Source organism: Melopsittacus undulatus, chromosome 6 (assembly GCF_012275295.1).
Source record: "Melopsittacus undulatus isolate bMelUnd1 chromosome 6, bMelUnd1.mat.Z, whole genome shotgun sequence".
Classification (NCBI taxonomy): domain Eukaryota; kingdom Metazoa; phylum Chordata; class Aves; order Psittaciformes; family Psittaculidae; genus Melopsittacus; species Melopsittacus undulatus.
Genome location: NC_047532.1, coordinates 22,142,685 through 22,168,108, shown reverse-complemented (window position 1 = coordinate 22,168,108; position 25,424 = coordinate 22,142,685). Strand labels below are relative to the sequence as shown.

The following is a 25,424-nucleotide window of genomic DNA, read 5'->3' as shown; positions in this document are numbered from 1 at the left end:
GAATTTTCAACAGTATAAATCAGTGTGAAGTTTATGACTGTTAAATGTGGGCACTCATGACAAGCACAAAATCATGAGAATGACCACTCAGTTTATCTCTTTGTTACATTAAGAGGCCCCATAGATTTCCAGGGCCTGTGTGGGGATCTGTGGGAGCTCAGGTCCTGCCTCAGGAGGCAGCTTTACAAGGTATCAGAACTGACAGCAAGCAGAATATTAGCATGAATATACTGTATTGAGATAGTTCTCTCACACTGTGAATTTCATGCTGATAGAGGCTGTTCCCTGGTTGCTAAATAGCATCCTAAGTCTTCAGTTTAAATTTCAAACCTTTGCAGGTACTTATACAGTTATTTTGAAAAAGAAGGCTGGGAGGAGAATAATCTCTGGTTCTTTATTTAGAAAAAAAAATTACTTAGATACGTTTTATGGTCAGTTGAATGCTACCCTTATGCCGATGCACAGTCATGTACTTCAAGAGATTCTTTGTGCAAATACTGAGCAGCAAATGTAACTGTATTCCTGTACAGAAAATATTCACATCCAATATTAGAATAGCCTGTGTTTCTTTGGAGAATGTTCATGTTACATATCTGGGATAGCATTTGTTTGAAGTGATTGTTATTTCAGAATCTTGTTTTGATCATGTTGCAAATGCAGGAGGAAGGTTATTCAGTTTTGCTTATCTAAGTCACTGCTGTGATAAGTCCTTTTATATTAGAAAATGTTCATGTCATATTAATATATGTCCTACTGCCAGTGTATTTGTTATTCACTAAAATGATCTGATTTTTTAAATTGTATTAGGAGATACTGATGTTAATAAAAAAGTTTTGTTAAGAAATATCAGAAAATGCAAGAGCAGAAATATATGCAGTTCATTACTAATTTCCCCTAGAATTATGTCTTACAAAAAAACCAATACTTTTTATACTATCTGAAGTTTAAGTTTGCAGTGAAACTCTACAAACAGTTTTGATTAGTATTTTGTAGAAAAGAAGAAAAAAAATGTAAAATAGAATGAGGTCTTTCTTGAGAAGGTACAAAGCTGTTCTTTTAAATATTATATTATAATTTTCCCCCAGGGTGTTACAAATTATAACATTCTTACAAGAATCACTCAGCTAGGAATAATTATTTCGTTGATTTGCCTCTCCATGTGCATTTTTACATTCTGGTTCTTCAGTGAAATTCAAAGCACTAGAACGACAATTCACAAAAACCTCTGCTGCAGCCTGTTCCTGGCGGAACTTATTTTTTTGATTGGAATTAATATGAACAATAATAAGGTGGGTAGTTTTCACTCATATCTTGATTTTGTGTTGTAAAGTAAATGTACTGTATAAGACACAATCTTCCATCTACTTCCAATATTTCCTAGTATCAGTATGAATATTCCAGTGACACTGGTTTCCCAGTCTAGTAACAGAAAATACAAAATGGTCATTTAAAGAAGTAGGACCTTCATCTGAACTGGTGTGCATTGGCGTTGCTCTATGGCTTTCATTTAAGCTTTGTCATCTTATCCAAGACTGTGGTCTTGATATGCTCATCATTTTCACTTTTCCCATTTATTTGGATGCTGTACAAAGCCCCATTGGTGGCTTTCTAGGTGACAATTTTCCCTAAAAGCCAGGCCAGATCTGTAGTGCCAAGCTAGCATTTAAGATACAGCAGTGTTGGCTGGAGGACCCATTTTCTTTATTCATGCAAGGTCTTGACTCGTCCCTGTTGTTTTTCATATAAGATGGGTTGTTGATTTTTGCATCTCAGAATAGTTTTAGAAAATTAAATTATGCATAAATTATCAAAATAATCTTACTGTAAGCAGTTGAATAGAATTTATAATTACTTGAAAATATACAAGCTGCTATCCATGAGGTGACATTCCAGTATCAACTGATCAAGAAATATTGTTTTACAAACATTTTGGAGTCACAGAAGTAATTTTGGAAATAATTCCTTGTAATGCCTAATTACACTGTTATCAAAACTGTAAAAATGAACTTCGTCTAGATCAGGAAATCATACAGACTACTCTGATGTAACTATGGGATCAACTTTGTAGAGCTGTTTATATAGTTATTCTGGGAAGAAATGTGCTAGAAGTTGAATGTAGTCTTTTCACCTTACCAGTTGCTACAGAAAACATTAATGAACAAGTGAGATCACGGGTGTAGGCCAAGTTCTTGTCAATCAGTATTACACATAGACTGCTGGACCACCACTTTAGAATTCACTACGTTGCTGTGCATATGCTGTTATATTAACAGAGACATCTTAATAGAATTATGACTCTTGCTTTCTCTGATTTAATTTCTAGCTCTTCTGTTCAATTACTGCTGGATTACTTCATTATTTCCTTCTAGCTGCTTTTGCATGGATGTGCATCGAAGGTATTCACCTCTACCTTATAGTAGTGGGAGTCATCTACAACAAGGGTTTCTTGCATAAAAATTTCTATGTCTTTGGCTACATCAGTCCAGCTGTGGTCGTTGGAATCTCTGCTGCACTAGGATACAAGTACTATGGCACCACAGAAGTGTAAGTCACTGTTTCTGTGTCCAAATCAACATACATAAGGATGCAATAGTCACAATAGCACATTTCAAGGCTTTTTCTGCTGTTTACTTTTCAGATGTTGGCTCAGCACGAAGAACAACTTTATATGGAGTTTTATAGGACCAGCATGTCTAATAATTCTTGTAAGTATAATTTTCATTTTTTATTGTAGTACATAAAACCGATAATAAAAGGTGTTTAATAATCACCCACCCATTGCCAGCATAGCTGTGAGTGCTAATTATAGGGCAGAATTGGCTAATTTAGACCTTTTTATAGTGTCTCTAAATTATTTATATGCTGTACATCTAAATACTTTACTAGCCTGAAAAATTAATATTTGACCAAAAAAAGCTCAATATAAGATCAGAGCTTCTTTTCTTCCTTGCTATCATTCTTCTATCCTGATGGTTTCAGAAATTCTGTGAAGCATTTCTCTTTTTTAAGAAGTAACATCTCTGTATGTCATTGGCATCTCAGCATGGCTCAGCAGGAGGTGTACACAGACACTATCCTAGCAGACAGATAATCTGGTTTTTCAAATGTTGTGTGACTTAATCTCTTATCAGTGATAGGTCATCTTTGTAAGATTAGACTGTCATCTTTGTGGCTTTATCACTCGCATGTACCCTGTCATCATCAAAGCTATTTTAAACTAAATTGCAACGTCAGAGAAAAGAACCCACTATTTCACATGGGCAGACAAGTCAAGTATTGATAGCCCTATTTCAGCTGTGAAAAGGGCCTTTTTAATTCTTACTGGAAGTGGTTTCAAAGCTGCAAATTTGGCAGGTATTATATGTTCAGTTCTGAAACAAGACACTTTTGGTGCCTCAGGAGCATTTCTGAGTGCTATAAAGTTTAACAAACCATTCCAACTGTAATGGGGCATTATTGTGTATGACTACATTGACAGTGATCTGGCAATAGCTGAAGCTAACATAGTGAGAAGGTACAATGATGAGGACTTGTGGCATCTGTGGTCAAGTCACTTATAACCATACACTGGGTTTTATTTGGTTTATTTGGTGATAAATGTGAAGATTTGTAAAAAAGAACTGTCAATTCCTAATGTACACAAGACAATAGCAAAACAATTTTATTTCAAAGTGTTTGTAATTTTAAAGCTGAATAAAGTGTTGGGTATAATTCTGATCAAATTCCACCCCAAATTCCTACTGTAGTTTGGGGATGGGCTGGGAGCAACCTGACAGGTGCAACTGCAGGGTGATTCCTCCCCATCTCCCCCTCCTGGTGAGCACAGCAGACTTTGAGAGAGTCAAGGCATTGTAACCTCCCTTGGATCAGTGCCCCTGCTGTCAGGTTGCCCTGATGGACAACAGGTTACTACAGTAAAACAAATTCACGGGGAGAGACCATCCTTTACTAGAAAATTCTTGCAATTCTTAGGTTTAAGTTGTCAATTTCCTATTTCCACTCTGGACCTTATCTCTTTCTTCCACGAAGGCAGCAAGGATGGGATTTTTTTGTTATTGCTATCATTCCTGTTCCTCATCTGCCTTCAGGTGAAGATTTATGGGCAGTGATGTATCACTGCACTGTTAGCACAGGAAAGCTGCATTATCAAAATATACAAAATGCCCCAAACTTATGCATCTGTAACCTCGTTTTCAGCTCCAACTGAGCTGTGCTTAATTCAGAGCACAGTACAGAGGCAGAGCAGGTCTTCAGTGGCTTTCGTATAAGTCTAGATGGCTGCAGAGGCAAATCCTGCAAAGCATGGGTTTGTATGAGGCCTGTAGCCTCATTTTGTTTTGAGGCCTGTAGCTATTCTTTCAGCACTCCTTACAAATTTAAAGTGGAGGTAATAGAGGTTGATACTGGCCCTATGTGCCAGTGCAGTCCACCTGTGGGTGAGGATAGAAGCCAGACAGCTTCTTTTGTTTTCTCCCACTCCTTTGCCTAAGTGAAGCTGCACAAAGGAGCTGTAGCTTGGACAGCAAATGGCCTGGTGGTTGTCTTGGTTTTTTTATATGTTATGGAATGGTTTTGCGATAACTTGTTTTTACAGTATTCACATACCTTTGTTATTGTCTCTTCATAATCATGTTACTAGACCTGGGAGGAAAGGCAACCCACTTTGAGCAAGCTGCTTTGTCTGCTGTGTGATTTTCATTTTCTTAAAGCATTTGGACAGCTTATTTTGATGGGGTCATAACAAATTAAAGCCTGAACTGCAAGAAAGATGTTTTCAAAGAGAGCAGGGAGCTAGGTAATCAGCTTACACTCTATCCAGGTTAGTGTCTAAGGAAAATATGGAAAACCTTAGGAAAATAGGCACGTCAGATGAAGTTGGTGTTAGATGTCTGCTTTGTGGAAGGCACGTTGGTGGCAGTAATTCGGTTTCCATTGTCCAGTCTTCCTATTAATCATACTGCATGGGCACCACAATAACATTAAACCTTTTCCAAAGTAGTGCCACTCAGGAAGTCTTTTTAATGACAGAAGCCAATCTTTTTCCAAGATTTCCATTCTGCCCACAGCTAATTAAGGGGGGGGGGGGGGGGGGGGGGGGGGGGGAAGAAGAGGAGGTAATTAAGGACTCTGAAAAGGAAATGTTATTTTTGTTCTGGGATAACCACATGGGTTACTGGAATCCTCATATACAAAGTTGCAAAATCTGACAGCTTCAAGCTTACCTTTAATCCTGAGCTTCATCTACTAATTTTGAGTTTGCAGGTTTTCCAAGATAGCCTGAAGAGTTTGCATGTCAAATCTCTAAAAAGCCACTCACAACAAATGTGATTCTTGCACAGAAACATTAAAATTGTTAGGACAAATACCCATGTATCCAAATGGTACTTTCAGTTTCTGAGTGTGGGGCTCAGGAGATTTGTGCTTTAGATTATACTGTAATATGGCTTTGAGACAGGGCCAGTTCTGTACCACTGGGTTTTCTGTCTCAGGGTACATTATTTCAAACACATCCCTGGACATTAGATCTTCTGTAATAGTGAACCACAGGGAGCTCAAGTGTTTATCAGAAGTACAAACTAAATTCTCTTCTTTGCCTAAGCAAAAACAGTAGTTCTGAAAATATTTATTAATATTAGTGTTTTATTAGAATTCTTAAGTGAAAGGTATGACCATATCCCATCTAAATATTACCATTATTAGACTGGTGACTTTACATGAAAAGGAGTGGGTCAGGAGCTCCTTAGATGCAGTTAGCAAACAAAGGGCATTTTGAAACTTTGTAAAACAAGCTGCAAGCTGAAGATAATTTCTAGAACTTATTTCTTCCTCCTAATACTTGTAATCTTTAGAAGCACAAGCATTTTAGCTAAAACTATGCATTAGATTAGATCAAAGCATACAAGTATGGAGAAATTACATGTAATAAGTATTTAAAATTTTTAATAGACAAGTGTGTTTATCACAAGTTTTAAGGGACAAACATTCACACACACCACAGCCCATGCCTGGTTGACACAAATGCAAATATAACCTTCAGAGATAAAAGCTATGAAAAAAAAAATGTCCATAGAACATGTTCTTCCCTTTTGTAATAAACGTACAGTAACCATCTCCATGTAATATGAAATACCCATTTGTCTGCAGGGCAATGTGGCTGCAGTTTTTATGAGCGTGAAATGTCAGCCAATAACAAACTCCTTCCTATTGTGCAGGACTTTTATACGGCTTTCCACACCTCTGTCATGACAGCTTGCTCTGTGTTAAGTGGGAGCCACTCTGGGTTTTATCTCTCTATAAGGAATTTATTCTAAATACTGGCATTTTTGGAATCTTTATCTTTTAGATTCCGTGGAAAGATGATAAATCCCTCCACTTGTACCTATTGTGAGGGACAGCTTTATATATTAGTCGACCAGCTGGCAGTAGAAATTACATTGTTTGGAAGGGCTGGGCGGAGACTATTAATGTTGCATTCATGAAAGTCTGCAAGCTATTAAAAGGAAAGTTTAGAAGAGAATCACTGATAATCCAAGCGCAACTATAGTCAACCTTTCTAATATACCTCTCTCCCAAAATTTTCTCCCATTAAATCTGTTCAGTTGAGCTTTGTGAAGCAAGTTCAGAGCCACCCATGATAACATGAATATCACCTTGGCAGCGTTGACTTGATTCATGCAAGTTGAACTTGTACCCACTGTAACTGCCATAATAAATTGGCATATCTCTGTGAAGAACCAGGACTCAGAATTGTGACATGTAACATTAACAGGTGCAGTTTGCCATTTAGCAATAAAAATCTATCAGTATCATTTGTTGAGATCACCTCTGTAATAACAAAATAGACTTCCTTTTTGAGGTCAGAATATTTCCAAAATTGAACATCATTCAAATAATCCTCTCTGTGCTTTTTACCTAAATGTCCCAGTGCTGTGCAGCAAGAAGGTCCCTCCTGTACGCCCTTTCTTGGTTTAGTCCTCTTATGTGTGTTTTCAGGGACCTTGAAGGTGTCTGGCTTGGCTTCAAGCTCCAGTTTCTTGAAACAATTGGTAATTGCAGTGTTTACAGCTACAAAAATTGCTTTATAAATGAACCCTGTAATTTTCAGAGCATTCTTGTAAACTTGACTTGGAACCTACAAGCCAATAGTTCTTGGGAGAGGTGTCTTCAGAAAAGCCAAATTCTTTTTATTAAGCATTCCTGTATGTAATAAATGTAATGAATAATCAACTGTAAAGCAAAAATATTCTAAGAATTGCAATGATTGATTAACCATACTGTTTTAAACTTCCCATGTATAAATGAATGGGTAAATGAATAAAATATACAGATTGCAGTTGCAAAATACAAAAAAGTGACATATGAGTGATGAAAGCAGGCTAACAGTAGAGTAATGCTTTTCATTAAGGAACTGCTTGCATATTCATTAGAGCTAGACGATTACTTAAAAAATACATTCATCAGATAATTTATTTGATGAATTTTACCATTATTTGTCAAATAATTTATTCAACAAAAAAAGGTAATATTAATGGAATAGTGCATTCATCAGATCTTATTGGACAGCTCTAATACTTACTCAGTTCTGTACATTTAGGTTGATTCAGGATTAGTAATAGTGCTGCAATCAATGCAGAAAAAATTCCTGGCAAATCCATTACTCTGCTGTTTTCTCATATACTCACATATTTCATGTCCTTAATCTAGGCCATTCAAACTGAACATCTCCCTTGTAGAAAAGTAAATATTCAAAGAGTATAAAGTTTTACATTTTTTCAGATTCCAACATTGAGCATGATTTGAGGGTCCATTGTTCCCACTTAAAATAAAAAAGCAGAGGGGTACAGGCAAAAATCCCACCCAAGCAGCCCCTCTAAGGTTAGTTACACTATCCTAATGTAATCAAGAGCACTGCCTCCTTGGGCTTCTTCACATTATTATTCCCGTTATTTAGTGACCAACTCATGTTTGTTACTCTTAACATTTCTTCATATTCTAAGGACTAATAATGAAAAAGTTGTTTGACTTCTGACCTCCATTACAACAAACCATACCACCGTCTCATATTTTTTAATGAATATTTATGCTTTGGAAAATTCTGTGGGTTTTTTTCCAAAGGGTTATTTGTGATATATGCTTAGGTAAGTTTCTTAGATAGATGAGAAAAGTGTGCTCTGTATCACTTATTGTATATTTTTCAAAATGTAGTTGTTTTAAACATTTTCTTATATCCACTCTTGCTCCTCAGTCTGCCTTTTCTGTGGAAATAAAATTCCTACTGGGACTAGCAACTGCTTTATTATTCTCCATGAAAGAAAAATAGTTCCCTTTTCATTAGCCCCTCTGTGGCTTCAGTTAAAGGTGTCTCTATGGCATTTCTTACACCATTGTGGATAAAGTGGAGATAATTAATTATATAGTGGTATTAAAAACTGAGTGTGCAGCTTTGGTCAAAACAGATTAGTTCAAACCACAACGGTGTTCAGCAACAGCAATAAATGCTGTGCTAAATAATCATTGAGTAGTAAAATAGTTGCCCTGCTCAGTGGACAGGATGAGCTTTAAACTCCAAGCCATAGCTTCCATACTGCCATACCCAGTGGATGGAGCTTCTTAGCAGAACCAGGGTTTCCATGTGAAATTAGGGTCCCTCCTTCCCACGTTTCCTTCTTCCCTTCCTCTGTCATTAAAGCCCCTGTTCTAAAGTCCCTGGAAACACTTGGGAAAAGAGGCTTGCAGCCATTATTGTGCAACATGAAAATTACTTGCTCTTATGTTCATGGAATCATAAAATCATAGAATACTTAGGGTTGGAAAGGACCTTAAGATCATCTAGTTCCAACCCAATATGATGTTATATATAAAAATATAATATGATGCTGTTATATAGGAACAAATTCATCACATAAAGCTCAAAGACGCTAAAAAGATGTTCTGTAAAAAAGGTTTGTTTGAGTTTTTTAAAGCAACTTAGTGAGTAATGTGATAAGAAAACAGGGCAAAAAGTTATCCCTCAGATTCACTGAAAGGACATTAGACTTGAAATCTCAAGCATGTCCCCTATCAAGAGTGAAGCAAGCAGAAACAGCAGAGAGAGTACAGGTGTATGCCAAGGGCCAGGGGAGGAGTACCCACAGGTGCTGACTGGCTGTGCAGTTTTCCTGAAGCATCCCATAGCTTAGTGTAGGTTAATGCCCAAGGCATCCATCTTTTCTAGTAAGATTTCATATCTGAAAAATCATGGCAGTCAGGTGAAGTTCTCGATGACTGGGTAAAGGGAAATATAACCTCCATTTTCAAGAAGGGGAAAATGGATGACCTAGGAAATTACAGACCAGTCAATCTCACCTCCGTGCCTGGCAGAAGCTTGGAGCAGATTCTCCTGGAAGGCATACTAAGGCACATGAAAAACAAGGTGCTTGGTGACAGCCAGCATGGCTACACTAAGGGGAAATCCTGCATGACCAAACTGGTGGCCATCTATAATGGAGCTACAGAACTGATGGACAGGGGTGGAGCTGTTGACGTCATCTACCTGGACTTGTGCAAAGCATTCGACACTGTCCCGCACAACATCCTTGTCTCTCAATTGGAGAGACATCAATTTGATAGATGGACCACTCGGTGGATAAACAACTGGCTGGATGGGCGCATGCAAAGAGCTGTGGTCAACGGTTCAGTGTCGAGCTGGAGATCAGTAAAGAGTGGTGTCCCTCAGGGATCGGTGTTGGGACCTATCCTGTTCAACGTCTTTGTCGTGACATGGACAATAGAATTGAGTGTGCCCTCAGCAAGTTTTCCAATGACACCAAGCTGTGTGGTTCTGTTGATACACTAGAGGGAAGGAATGCCATTCAGAGGGACCTTGACACACCTGTGAGGTGGGCTGATGCCAACCTCATGAAGTGTAACTAGGCCAAGTGCAAGGTCCTACACCTGGGTGGGAGCAATCCCAGGCACAGCTACAGGTTGGGCAAAAAGGAAATTTACGGTAGTCCTGCGGAGAAGGACTTGGGGGTGTTAGTCAATCAGAAAATGAACATGAGCCAGCAGTGTGTGCTTGCAGCCCAGAAAGCCAACTGTATCCTGGGCTGCATCAAAAGAAGCGTGACCAGCAGGTCGAAGGAGGTGATTCGGCCCCTCTACTCTGCTCTCATGAGACCTCACCTGCAGTATTGTGTGCAGTTCTGGTGTCCTCAACATAAAAAGGACATGGAATTGTTGGAATAAGTCCAGAGGAGGGCCACGAGGATGATCAGGGGACTGGAGCACCTCCCATATGAAGACAGGCTGAGAAAGTTGGAGCTGTTCAGCGTGGAGAAGAGAAGGTTGCGTGGAGACCTCATAGCAGCCTTCCAGTATCTGAAGGGGAGCTATAAGGATGCTGGTGAGGGACTATTCATTAGGGACTGTAGTGATAGGAAAAGGGGTAATGGGTTGAAACTTAAGCAGAGGAAGTTTAGATTGGATGTAAGGAAGAAATTCTTTACTGTAAGGGTGGTGAGGCACTGGAATGGGTTGCCCAGGGAGATTGTGAATGCTCCATCCCTGGCAATGTTCAAGGCCAGTTTGGACAGAGCCTTGGGTGACATGGTTTAGTGTGAGTTGTCCCTGCCCATAGTGGGGGGGTTGGAGTTAAGCTCCTTTCCAACCCTAACTATTCTATGATTCTATGATTCTGTAAACTCTGCCTCCTACTCTAATATTTCTATATATATTAAGCCAAGAATATACATATCCATGTATATTTTTTCAGGAAAAAAACCACAACTGTCTAAATCAGGTTATGTTTTGTTTGTTTTTTTAGTTGCTTAATATTCTCTTGCTGATTCTTTACCCTGCCTTGCTATAATTAGAATTACTATAAAAACATATGCTTACCCTAAATTGTTTATTAAAAGGACCACTATGGGTTTGCTTTAGATAGTTAACATAGACTGATGTATTTTGGACCTTAGTAATTACACATTGACTACATCCACACTACATATTTTCTACTCATATCACATATTCTTCCACTACTCTACTGTCCTTTTGATTCATTGCTTGCAGGCATTTAGAGAAGCAAACTTTAAATTTACAGTAGTAGTTACATATGAATACTCTGGAAATCTCACTTGGTCATTGAAAGAGGTTTTGTGGCTTTGAGTAAGATGATATTTTGTGACTACATCCACAGCAGGATTGTGAATATTTCTAAAAAGCCCAAGAGTCAAATCAGAATATTTGGCAAACTGTGGAAGGCATAGACAGCTTTCTGCCAAATAGTCACACCTCCAAAATGGCAAATATAGCCTGTTGTCACACTTGACATCTCAGTCATAATCATGATGGTATCTCACCCATTCACTGAAGCTAGCTGTACTAAAAGATAATATACAACTCTTCTTTGCCACATAAAAAATATTCCTGCAGGCTTCTGCATAAGGTTTCAGATGCAGCCTAAGACAGTTTTGCATTTATGCAAAGAAACCATTAGAGAGATGTAACATGGAGTCTGAAGTTTTTGACACACCTGGAATCAATTCATTAAAGAGCCTGATTTATGTCATGACCAGCTTACAAGTAAATGCATCTTCTAAAATGTTCTTGAAAAAGGCAAAGAGTAAATAAAGTGATTAATTACACTGTGAGCAAGATAGAACCCATTCCTGTCACTGGATTTAGTTATGGCTGAGGTCAGATACAGCTCTGTTGGCTCATCCCTGCTGTCCTTGGCTGCAGAACTGAAGTTAAATAAAGATACTAAGGTCAGCATGTGTTTAGCTTTGTAATCCAATAAGAAACAACATTAAATCTGAAGTCTGAGAGTCTGATTACTCTGTTGAAAAATATGGAAACTCCATTTATTTATATATGTATTTACAGCTTGCTGTAAGTGTTCTAAAAATAAAAAGAAAACATAGTTGAGTCTAAATCTACAGTTTAAGGTATGTAAAATAGCAACTTGAAAGTATCCATGTATAAAGAGCAACCTTATGTGATAATTGTGTATTTCCTGAGACAGGGTTTGAAATTAACTCATTCAGCTATGTGTTACCTTTTAAAGCAAGTGAAATCATTAAGACTTTAGAATCATAAAATTCTAATCCTGCATTAATGAAAGTATTTCCAAAAATATAGCCTAAAGGGAGGTTGTTAATGGTTTTGTTACACTTCCTAATCCTAGGTAAGGCTGCTGTTGTATACCTAAAGCATTCAAGAAGGTATATTCACTGGGGACATGATAATGAGATAAATCAGTCAGGAGACAAACCCAGACTGTTTGACTGCCAGCTTGTGTCCAATTTGATGCAATTAATATGGCATACATTTTCATTTTGAAGCTTAAACTGTTGTATTGTTAATAGCTTAATTCTGTTCTCCCCTGACTGAAATAATGATGACCCACTGAATGTTGGCATTTTACCCAGCCATTAGCCATACAGCCAGAAAGACAGAAATGGATTGCTCTCTGTGCAGAATTCAGAGCATCACAAGCTCATTAATTCAAACACTCATAATGAGGGTCATTGTAAAGACTGATACAGATACAGCTGCTCTGAACTTCAGACATTTTTTGAAAGAGCCAAATTCAATATGATATATGTAAAAAATTCAAGTATATGCCTAAGAGAGCAGCAGGAGAAATTTTCTCATTCTTTTTTGTGAGATCTGACATCAGCATATAGATGGTTTCATCAATTATTGAGACAGAGACTAAGAAAGGAAAAGGGAATGATTTGGGGGTTTCACTTTTGAAGTTTGAATATAAAGTGCTCAGACTGAATCAGAACTAGTATGTGCGAATCTTTAGAATTAGCTGCCTCTTTCTCATACCTTCTCTTCTTTGTAACACTAGAGAGCCTCAAAAGGCTGGTATTTAAAGTGGTTTAATAACTTTTGAAAGGCTGGAGTGTATCTTTTACACAAAGATATCATATATGAAACTACCAATTCCTTTTTCATTATATAAATACATGTGTATTGGAAACAGCCTCAAAACCGCAGCGTCATACTAAACAATTACTCCACTGTTTAAAAAAAGAACTGTCTTCACATAGTCCTGGATAAGGAACAGGGAGATGAGGGAGACCCATGTCTCCCTGCTCCAGTGAATATTTAATTATTATATAGCATGGAATAGATCCAGCAGGGCTGACAGAGCAGTAGCAATGAATAGCTGGTACAGAGGTTGGAGAAACTAAGGGTCATAGCCTAGTCTGAATATTAAGTAGAACAGAAAATTATTCCCATGCCTCCAACATCCTGGATAAATGCCCTGTCTGTGGGGATTTTCATTGTTCGGGTATGTCCTTTCTGGTTTTAATCAGAAAAGCTATCCTAGTCAAAAGCCTTTCCAGGTGAAAGTATCGTCTAAAATGGTAAATGTCCTTTAGTGCTAATGAGCTGACATTTTTCAACAAAAAAAATGTTGGACAAAATTTTCTTGAATGCCCTGTCCTGATCTGTTTCATTTTACCTGATGTCCAGGTGCTAAGCGAGCTACTGCCACGAAAGATGGACCATTTCCCTCTGAGCTTTCAAGTGCTCTTTTGTCTTGCTTTAAAATAAAGGGAGGGGGAGAGGAAAGAAAAAATTATTTCTTAGTTGCCAAATTTGACAGCTGTCAGATACCTTGATGGAGCAGAATTAAAATATATCACTTCACTCAGTATCTTACCATTTAATTGTAATTAATTATGAAAGAAACTACAACTCTTCAACATGAGTGCAAATATTTTTATTTGCAGGCAGATGTTTTGCATGTTTTATTAAATTTTGTGTATTTTATACCATTCAATGCTCAACTAAAAATAACTATCATTCTGTAACTACACAGAAAGATTTTTGTGTAGTGTGAAGCACTAACATCATATTTACTTAAGGATAGATCGTTATGTTACTCTTCCAGTATGTAAAATACGGACATTTAACAGTGAAATGAAGAACTTATTTTAAATATAGCAGTTGCTAAGCAATGTGCTATTAGCAAAACTCCAACAGCTTGAAGCATTTAGCATTTTAGGACCTACGTGCTCATTTTTACATTATTACTTAGTTTGCTAAATACAGTTAGTAATCAACAGAGAAGTTTGTAATTTGCTTAGATGATAGGTCAGATTGTTTTTCTGTGCTCTTCTGGATCCTAATCTTGGGAGAAAGAATCAAGTATTCATAGAATAGTTTAGGTTGGAAAGACCTTAAAGATCCAGTTCAAACCCCTTCAATTGGCAGGGACATCTTCCACTAGACCAGGTTGCTCAAAGCCCTGTCCAATCTGGCCTTGAACACCCCTCCAGGGTTGTGGCAGCCACAGCTTCTCTGAGCAACCTGTGCCAGTGTCTCGCCACCCTCACAGTGAAGAATATCTTCCTAATAGCTAATTTACATCTACCCTCTTCTAGTTTAAAACCTGTACCCCTTGTTCTATCTTTACATGCGCTTGTAATAAGTCCCTCTCCAGATTTCTTTTAGGCACCTTTTAGGTATTGTAAGGCTGCTGTCAGATCTCCCAGGAACTTTCTCATCTTGAGACTGAACAACCTCAACTCCCTCAGCCTGCCTCAGACATGCTCCAGCCCTCTGATCATCAACTACTCTGGACTCACTTGAGCAGGGCCACATCCCTCTTGTCTTGAGGGCCCCAGAGCTGAATGCAGTACTGCAGGGGAGTCTCATCAGAGCAGAGCAGAGTAGAGGGGGAGAATCACCTTCCTTATGTGCTTGATGCAGCCAAGGATATAGTTGTCTTTCTGGTCTGCAGGTGCACATTGCCTTGGTCATTTTGAGCTTTTCATTAGCCAACGGCCCAAAGTCCCTTATCCACTGGGCTGCTCTCAATCCATTCCCCACCCAGCCTGTACATGTGCTTAGGATTGTCCTGGCCCACGTGCAGGACCTTGCACATGGCCTTGTTGAATTTCATGAGGTTTGCACAGGTCCACCTCTCAAATCTGTATAGGTCCCTCTGAATGGCATCCCTTCCCTCCAGCATGTTGACCACACCACACAGGTTGGTGTCATCAACAAACTTACTGAGGGTGCACTCAATCCCACTGTCCATGGTGCTGACAAATATGTTAAATAGTGCTGGTCCCAGTACTGAACCCTGAGGAATGCAAATTGTCACTGGTCTCCACTTGAACGCAGCCATTGACAACAACTCTTTGAGTGTGACCATCCAGACAGTTCCTTAACCATCAGTCCGTCCACCTTTAAAATCCATGTCTCTCTCCAATTTAGAGACAAGAATGTCATGTGGGACAGTGTCAAATGGTCTGCACAAGTCCAGGTTGTCAGTTGCTCTTCCCTTATCCACCAATGCTGTAACCCTGTCATAGAAGGCCACCAAATTTGCCAGGCATGATTCGCCCCTAGTGAAGCCATGTTTTCTGTCACCAATCACTTCCTTATTTTCCATGTGCCTTAGCATATTTCCCAGGATTATCTGGACATCAAGGTGAGACTGACTGGCCTGTAGTTCCCCCAGGATTTTCCTTTTTTCCACCTTTTAACAATGGGAGTTCTGTTTCACCTTTTCCAGTGTGAACTTCATCAGACTTCCAAGACTTCTTAAATGTGATGGATAAAGGGTTGGCCACTTCATCTGTCATTTTTCTCAGGACCCATGGATGCCTCTCATCAGGTCCCATGGACTTGTGCACCTTCAAGTTCCTTAGAGGTTCTTGAACCTGATCTTCTCCTACAGCAGGTGATGCTTCATTCTCCCAGTCCCTGCCTTTCCCTTCTGCAACTTGGGTGGTGTGACTGGAGCACTTGCAGATGAAGACCGAGGGAAAAAGTCATTGACTACCTCAATTATCCCAGGTAATCAGGTCTCCCATTTCCTTCTGGAAAGTGCACAAGCTTTCTTTTATCACCAACGTACCTATAGAAACTTTTCTTGTTGCCCTGTCCAGATCTAATTCTACTAGGGCTTTAACTTTCCTAACCTGATCCCTGGTAGCATTGAGACAGAGGGAGGGGTGCAAATCTGCAAACAGACTTACAGAACCATCCTATCTCTAAGTGGAGTTAGGTTAACACAACACATGGCTTTTCCCATCCTATCCTAAAGTACATGTGATTAATTGAACAGAGCTCCCCAGTCTAATTCCATTGGCAAAACCTCCTTATTGTTGACAAGATGATTAGGAAAGCACCAGGAAATTTCTTGGAATTTTCGATTGCTCTTACTCTCCTGTGAATTTCTTTACAAGAGAAATTATCTGGACCAATGTTGTGGTTGTGGGTTAGATCTAATCATAGGACTTGTACCACTCTGGAGAGCTCTGAACTCTTCCTTGGGTGCCTGCTGTATCTTACCAGCAAACATCACAGTTGTGAACATGGGAACTGTACCATGGAGATTGCCAAAATACAACCGCAGGAAAATTTCACTAACCTGCTCTAGACCACAATGTGCATCATTATACCTGCAAGTGCTAATCTGCAGAGCGATATTTAGAGCAGTGTCCACTGTTGCCTGCAAATCCCTTGAGAATGTCACTCTCTGTGATGTGTAAAGCTTTGACAGGGCTCCTTTTAACAGGAGTCCTGCAACTGGTCTAACAGAGCCAGAAGTCACTCCTAAGTCCTAAATCCTTGTGACCCTTCACAAAGGTGATCTGCCCAAGAGAGATCCACTTGCCGCCTTCCCTTTAAACTCAGTCACAGGTGTAGAATAAAACCTAGCTCATCCAGATTTGTGGCTCCTTGGAGATTACTCTGGGTTACACAGATACATAAATGTAAATGCCCCTATCTTGAGAATCCTGATTTCATGGGATCATAATAACTGCCCTTATTCATTGTCTATTTCACAGTTTTGTACAGTTTGTTCATAAATATACCACAACTTTTCCAGAATTTAAGAAAGCTAAAAACACTTTTACAAATATCTTTAGGGAGAAATTATTCCCTGGAGATGCTATGAGTGGAGACTATTCCTATATCAGCCCTTATCTTTGATTAACCACTTAAAAAGAAAAAAAAAAAAGGAATAGATTAATTATTAAAATTAATCCTGTAGTGCACCTGAGCATGCTGAGTGAAACCTGATTCACACTGAATCTCGGGGGGAGGGAGGGCTGAGAATGCTCAGCACCTCACAGAATTGGGCTTGCAGGGATAAAGTCAGAAGTTTCCTTTGTAAAATAGTAAGGTTTGAGTGTGCAGTTTGCCTAGTAGAAGTTTGGGGTGGCTTATTCAATAAAATAAGAGAAAAAACGAATTCAGTTGTGGGCTTAGAATCAGTGCAATTCCCCTTTACCCTATTAGACTTGCTGAGAAGCCCCTCTCAGGACTTGCAGCAGTTTCTCTGACTGCTCAGCCATGTAATAACACTGAAAACAAAGGCACGGGAACTTGCCATGTCACACTGTAATGTCATTATTCAGTTGATAAAACTGTGGCCCTGCCACAACATTTCACGCTTTGGGTTTGCCCAAAGCTGTGGAGTATCTCTGCTCATTATGCAGGTAACTTCTCCCCAAAGCCGGCATGTGGCAGCAGCAGTCCCCAGGCTGGCCCTTTCCAGGCCTGTGCAAAGCCGGTCCGGAGCTTGTTTTCACAGTTGCCTGCACATATTGCTCCACTCCAACTTACTGCCTCTCTGGAGACAGTGTGCCTTATGCTTGCCATTTCATTCTCATTCACCTTGCTTGTCACCTTAAGGCAGCCTTAATTATAGCATCGTTGAAGGTTTATTCAACAAGATCTGAAGATTGTGCTTTAATTACAAAAATGAAAACATGCGATTACAACCAAAGTAAGTATAAAACAGTATTTGGATATAACTAGCAGCTGAAGCTTTTTTAGATGTTTCAGTGTCTCTCATCCAGAAGCCCCTCAGTTTGTCCCAGCTAGAAGATTAAGGGATCCAGGATTCCTTGTGCCTATCTATATTTTGATGATTTTTACAGCCTACTACATCCATTTCTGCTCATTTGAAGCTCAGTTTTGGATACAAATTCAAATGTATCAAAAGTATCCGATTCTTTGTCTTGGAATTTTGGGTGATTTGATTTTCCATGCCATTTGTTGAAACACGTATGGCTCTTTGAGGATATTATATAAAGGCCATTTCCCCTTACTTTAGTCCAGTTTCTCAGTACTCCTACTCAGTTCAGGCATTCAGTGTGAATTTTTTTACTTTACATTTCCCAGAAATAGCTGAGGCAAAGAACATGCAGAGTATCAGGGTGAAGCAGAATACATTCAGTTTAAGATTCCTGTTGGTTACCAGTTTTCTCTAAAGCCACATTTGGCACATTAACATCAGCTCGTTTTTTGTCCTGGATTTACCCATGAGTTCATGTTACAGTTTTCCCTCAAATTTTGCTACATTTCTGTGTCACTGAACAGTTGCAATTACTTTGTTGTTACCCTTATTGTCCCATAAGGACAAAATGCAGTTCCAGAGGTCTCTAACTTAGGTTGAAAAGAAATAAAAACAACCACACTATGTTGCCTAAAAGCAGCTGTTTTGAGACACTGAACATTGTGTAAAGGTAGTCTATGCACTTTGCTATAGATATTTTTTATTGATGGAGTGCTTCAAAATGGGGTAAAAAACTGACTTAAGGCTTTAATAAATCTTAAAAATGACTGGGTATTTCAGAAGTTAAGCTCGCCCTCATTACCCTGCAACGCTACCTCCTGCAAGGCTACCTGAGACGTATTGTACTATAATTGTGTTCTGGCAGCTGACTCTGAGAAGCCAGTGTTAACCTCTCCCATTCCACCAGTACAGATTATTCCCATTAGAATGGGCTGATTAATGAAAAGATCATGGTTAATGGGTACTACTTTAATACAGAGGGCCAAATCCTATTATTCTGTGCAACTGATAGAGTAAATAGTATTTGTGTAAAGGAGCCCCACTGGGACAAAGAGAAATAGAGTTTGCTGCCACAAGGCCCCATACCTGCCCCTCAGCCCCCCCCAATCCTTGCTCATTTTCAATCCCATGCTCAGGAGAGCATCTCCAGCTCTGCAGCTGGTTTATGTGGACTAAAGATAAGGGGGGTTGGCCCATAAGAGTTCTTACAAAACCTATTAATGGCAAAAAGAAGGCTCTCATTGACATTAGTGATTTTGATGACAGGCCAGCAGAGAGGAAGTTTGGTCATGTGGTTTGTGCTGTGATCTTGATAGCTCTTTTCTGTAGCTGTGTGTATTCTCCATGCTCATGGTACTTTGATCACATTTCATCCTACCTTTTTCAGATTAGTAAATACATTAGGTAGGTTATGCAGATTACAGTGTGTGCACTAAGTTATTTGATATATTATTCACCAACAAATATAAGACAAAACCTAAGTCTGCGTATAATTACCCACAACTGCTAACTGACATATAATTAACTTTGAAAAATTGCTGGTTTAGGAGATATTATAGATTACAATTTTAAATATAAGGAGCTTCAGAATAGCTCTCACGATCAGTGCGAGTACAAGGTATTCAGTGAAGGATTAATTCCCTAAACTGCTAATCAGCTCTATCTCCTGTCTTATCAAATTGTAAATACATTATGCTGTATTGAAGTATGAGCGTGCAGCTAATTAAAGCAGAGCCTGCTTTTAATGTCACATACTCCCCCCTTGACACAACAAAAATGTTCTGAGGACATGCATAAGTGTTAACAAATGAAAGTGATTCTTTTTGAAGTGATGCTGTGCTCCTACATCAGCCTTTTGTTTTCATTTCAGAGGGTGCTGGGCTGGGTTTTTTTTAAAGAAGGAGGGAAGAAAATTACACAGTCTTTCTGGAGAAATAAGTTGGGGAAGTCATTCATTCTATTCAGTCTACAGCTGGAAGCCCACAGGAACCAACCAAGAGATTACAACCAAGGATCTACAAGTAGTGTCTGGATGACATCCAGCTAAAATTTGGTTCATTTATAACAGTTTTAATAGATTCTGATGTTAAATGCTGCAAAGCAGAGTAAGATTTTTTTTTAAGCAAGAAAGCAAACTCATCCACACTGTTAAATGAATGAAGTATAAATTCAAATGAAAGATCAATGAAGCCTAGCTGAGCAAACAGAGGTTTGGAACTATAATTGAGCATCATTTGCAAAACTGTGGTTTTTAGTTGCTTTTTTCTATTTCAAACTGAAATAATGTCATTTTAAAGAAGGCAGGAAAAAAAATACTGAAATTATTCACCTATGAAACAAACAAAATATAAGAGAGAATACACAGCAAGAAGCCTTTCAACCAAAGTTAGTTCTTAAAAAATTCTTTGTGTAAACCTCAAAGTTTTTTTGTGCCATTTGGAAGTTTTCATACCCCAAAGACCTCAGAACATATGATGTTATTCAGGCACAAAAGACATACATTTTGTCAAGCTCTACACAATACTGTATAAGAGAAAATCCATAGGGAGGAGGGGCTTTTTTGTTTTCTCCATTTCCCTTTTTCCTTTCCCTTTTTGCTTTCTCTTTTCCCTTTCCCTTTTTCCTTCACTTTTTCCTTTTTCCTTTTCCCTTCTTCCTTTTCCCTTTTCCCTTTCATTTCATTTTTTTCCTTTCCTTTTCTTTTTCCTTTTCTTTTTCCTTTTCTTTTTCCTTTCCTTTCCATCATGTCTACTTAAGGACTATAATCTCAGCAGGAAATGAAAGAGATTTACCAATAATATAAACAAACATTTGCAGAGTGTTTGTAGTGATACTGTTGTGATAAGGTGGCGTTACAGCCTTGTTTGATCAATGTTTATTACAGGGCTTATATTTTCTTCATGGAAGTGGAACAGAAAAGAGTGGGGTTTTTCTCCTCCCAGCACTGGATTCTATTGGTTTCAGATATACAGGAACTTCATCTGATTTGTTTCATTTCATAGAATTATAGAATTATAGAATCATGGAATCATAGAATAGTTTGTTAGGAAAAGACCTTAAGATCATCAAGTTTCAACCCCCCTGCCATTGGCAGGGGCACTTCATACTAAACCATGTCAAGCAAAGCTCTGTCCAGCCCAGCCTTGAACACCACCAGGGATAAAGAATTCACAACTTCCCCATGCAAGCCATTCCAGTGCCCAGGAATTTCAATGTGTAACAGCTCCTGAAATTCAAAAGCATCTTGTTTTGAACTAAAAGTTCCTTTCTTCACTCACCACAGGTTAATTTGTTGGCTTTCGGAGTGATTATTTATAAAGTATTTCGGCACACTGCAATGTTAAAGCCAGAAGTTAGTTGTTATGAAAATATAAGGTAAGTTTGCCAATTAATACAAATTCTATCTTCTCTAAGTTTAAATACAGCCAGAGATGAAAGTAAGCCTTCAAAAGTAACAGTTTAATCTTCTGGAGGATTTGTAGAAAAAGAAAGATTATTTCTTTTTCTGTTAAAAGGTATATTTTGCAATCTTTATTCCCATAGAGCAGTACCTTGTGCAGTAACACTGGAGTTGTGTGAGAGGTGTACAAGGTATATAAGTGGCCCATATCAAACAGAGGGTAAAGACATATGGCAAGGTTAAAGAAGTAGTTGTCCTCTTTTTTCTTAATTACCTTCCACAGCCTCCATGCAAGCCAAAAAAGATTTCAAACCTTATGCCTGAATTGGGATAAAAAATATTTGCCTTGAAGTAACAAATAATTTAGTGATAAGACAATCAAACCATTCGTGTTGCTTGTAAAAAGTCCACAGTAGGACATTGTACTTCTGTGGTGTTAGGAGGTATGGCGGGATTCTCACCAGGATTTTTACTTTGCATGCTGCTATGATTTTTCCATCAGCTCAGTCTCTTTAAAACTGATTTATAAGGACCTTGAAAACCGTTTGTGCAGGAAAAGCTGAAGTGTACTACAGGGAACATTGAAAACAACTTACTGTTTGTGTTGCTTAGGAACACTCCTGCAGTTTCAATGCATTGCACTAGATTTATAGTCAGGATTTAGCAATTGTTTGATTGATTACTTTTTTGTATTCTTTACCCTTCATAGCTTCATGTGGTGACCTGGTTTTAACGAAGTTGAAAATTATTCATTTTCAGATGAACAGTGCTAAAAATGTCTGTTCAATGGAAGTCCTGCAAGGACTGGTCTGAGAGTGTATAAGAACCTAATCAGTGACTTCATTTCCAAGACAACGTGCTGTAATTTGCTCAAGCCTGTGAGCAAAAACAATTTTTTTTTTAAGAGAAAGAAAGAAAGAAAGTAAGTCTAGTTTTACAGCTGGCACCATATTCTGCAGTGAACCTGAGAGGCAGCCTGGGAACCTTTTGATGTCATGCACATGTACTGACCTAAGAGCATACTGTACAATTTTCTGGGTTATTTTTTGAGGAAGATAAGGAGGAGGAGGAAAAGGGGGGAATGCTTCATAACAGACATATGTTTTTCCTTGGGGAATTACACTAACAGTAGATTTAAATCAAATCATATGGTGCACCAGTACACCAGAGAAAACATATCTGAAGATTAAAGAAGCCAGTGTTTTAGGGCCGTCCAGTTCTACTCTGTTCTTCAGCAGTGATTATGCGAGCTTATTCATGCTACAATGCTACAGCACACCCCAAAGAACAGCCCATGTATTTGCATTTCTCAGGATTTTGCAGATGTGAAAAAATTGCCTAGGCAGCATTTACCTTCCAAAGTGGTGAAAGAAGGAAAATAGCACTTGCCCACATGCTGCTCACAATGCTTCCTTCCTGTCTAGATCCTGTGCCCGAGGTGCTCTTGCTCTCCTGTTCCTCCTTGGGGCTACGTGGATCTTTGGCGTCCTCCATGTTGTCCAGGGATCCGTGGTTACAGCATACCTTTTTACAATCTTCAATGCATTCCAGGGGATGTTCATTTTCATATTTCTTTGTGTGTTATCTAGGAAGGTAAGTGCCCCATTCTTTGTAGGAACCCACTCAGGCAGTCTCATGTACCTACAGGTGCATCTCCCCAGTCCTGAAGTGGAGTTGTGATACTAATGTTTTATCAGAACAAGTAAGGAAATCCTTGTGCCATTAATGGGGGAAAGGAGAGAAAATGTGAAATTTTCCTACACCTTCAGTGGAGACAAATCTCTGCTGAACTTTCACCTTCTCAAACATTTCTCCCCAGTTTTAAAACCAATATATGAACTATGAAAAAAGTGGGTTTTTGGTTTTTTTTATTGTAAAACTAGTTATAGTGTCATTAACCCAGTGAAATAATGCAGTGTGTGCAATAAAACTCACTTCCAGCCTTTCAAGGGAACAGCAGGATTCACCCACTCTGTTCTGTGATAATACTTCCTTCATTCTGTCGTAAAGTCAAAACCAGCCCTACCTTAAGACGTCTAGTGAGAGGAGCAGTACAAAATTATTAAAATTATTTGAAAGACATATAGAATTATTAATAAACATATAGTAATAAACAGTAAATCTCATATTTGAATTCAACATTTTTATTTCAGATTCAGGAAGAATATTATAGGTTGTTCAAAAACGTTCCTTGCTGTTTCGGCTGCTTGAGATAAACGGAACAAAAATGTGCACAAGCATTTCAGTGGAAGAAGGAAGCAAGCTAGATGATGTTGTTATGGTTATTATGGAAAAAAAAATATGTTATTGTGAAAGTATGAAATGATACAGTGAGCAGGCATATCTCTTAATTGAATTACTGACTGGTTTTGTACATATGTGTGCATTAATGCAAAGCATTTATATTATGCTGTATACAAACAGTATACAAAACAAACTCTATTGCAAAAAAATATTAATGAAGACTGGGGGGAAAAAAAGCAAATTTCTGAAGAAGCTCAAGATTTTTCATGACTTTTAGGTTTTGTTTCTAATATTAGAAATATCTGCAGTTTTTGAAAGTAAGATACCAAAACCTAACTGGCACAGCAGATTTTATGAATTGTCTTGTTAGTGGAACACGTTCATTGTATTTTTTGTAACAATGAGCTTCTTACATTTAAATTGTATGTGGTCATCTGCAGGGAATGGGTTCCATTAAAGAGTCAATAGATAAAGATCAGCTTCAGCCCAGACTTTTGAAAACATTTCTTTTAATTTAAAGTAGATTAAAGAAGGAATTTGTTTAATATTATTCTCTTATCACTCTGAAATATATATTTGTATATTAATCAATTCTTTATTTTTGTAGCTTTTAAAGAACTGTTCAGATCTTAAGAGCTGCGGTCAGATCTGATACAAGAATGGTGGGACAGCCATTTTATAAGTGAAAGATTGTTTTGTGAATACTTTGAAAAAGATCTGGTTCTTGTTTTATTTAATTGTCAAAAAGACTGAGATCTGCTAAACTGGCACGATGATTTTGGAGGCTGTGGGAAGAAGATGCTTTCATAAGTTCATCACTTGATATTTGGAATCCAGACCTTGTAGCATCAAATTAAATGTGGTAGTAATCACCCATACAGAAGAATGCAGGTTTAAATTCAATGTTGTGTGCCTCCATACCGCGTAAAATTGTAACTACAGCAGTTTACTCACAGAATCTTTGAGTCAAGCAGTTGTCTTCCTCTGAGGCTCCTGGTTTTGAAACACTTATCCTGTGTTTAACCTTGGGAGCATCCATAGATCTACTGAAATCAAATGGAGTACTTGAGGTACAGGTTTTACCAGATCAGGGCATAGATATGATGATTCATCAGCAGTTCCACCTTTCCCATCTGACTTACTTTAAAAGTATGCTTTAATTTCACCTTTTTAACACCTAGCCTGTGTATGTGAAGTACTGAGCAATCCTCAATCCACGTTGCCTTCTCAGGAAGTGTCTAGGATCTCAGATGAAGCCCAGTATTTTTACCAGTGAGGAACTGTAAATATGTAGTTTTTAATAAATCCCACTGTTATATTGTCTGTTAAAATAAAGCACTACTCTGAGGTTTATTTATGTTAAAGGAAACCTTTTGTTGGTAATGGTCTCATTTGTTTGTTTGGTTTTTATCTTTTTCCCTATACACAAGGCTTTCACTGTATGCACTGCAGTGATATGCTTCATTAAGTATATTCCATGTCTCTGACAAAACTTTGGAAACCACAAGAGAAGCCCTTTTTCTTGGGGGGAGAAAAAATCTGTTGGTCCTTTGAATGTAAAATATGTGAATAAACTGATATTTTTAGCTTGCACATTTTGACATTTCCTTTTATTTAAATAAATACACTGGTGTATGTTCTCATGATTATATATTATTTGCCCTGAATTATTTGCTGTATTATTTCTTTTGCTGTTGTGTATATTCTTCCAGGTTTGGGAAGACACAGGTACATATTACCTAAAAGAGTATTTTTAGAAGGATAGCTACTAATACATCATTTTTGATCTCCTGCAGAAATGTAACTATAGTAAGTCTGACTGGAAAAAGAAGCATCACCAGTAACTATATAATGATTTCAGCATGCTCAGTGAGATTGAAAACATTCCTGGAAAAGAAAATATACCATAAATTGTTTAAATTACAATAGACATTTTAATGAAAGGACGTCCTTTATAGG

At 38.3% G+C, this 25,424-nt stretch overlaps 1 protein-coding gene across 3 annotated transcripts in view; it reads left to right on the top strand.

Annotated features, from left to right (window-relative positions):
- ADGRL4 (adhesion G protein-coupled receptor L4) overlaps positions 1-25,117 on the top strand; it is an 82,242-nt gene extending 57,125 nt beyond the window's left edge. For all 3 annotated transcript variants that reach the window (XM_031050899.2, XM_005151037.4, XM_005151036.4), the window contains 6 exons: positions 1,086-1,289; positions 2,324-2,544; positions 2,639-2,705; positions 21,105-21,196; positions 22,646-22,814; positions 23,375-25,117. In XM_031050899.2, coding sequence (XP_030906759.2) covers positions 1,086-1,289; positions 2,324-2,544; positions 2,639-2,705; positions 21,105-21,196; positions 22,646-22,814; positions 23,375-23,437 — 816 coding nt within the window. In that variant the 3' untranslated portion in view covers positions 23,438-25,117. The remainder of the gene's footprint in view (positions 1-1,085; positions 1,290-2,323; positions 2,545-2,638; positions 2,706-21,104; positions 21,197-22,645; positions 22,815-23,374) is intronic.
- The last annotated feature ends 307 nt before the right edge of the window (positions 25,118-25,424 follow it).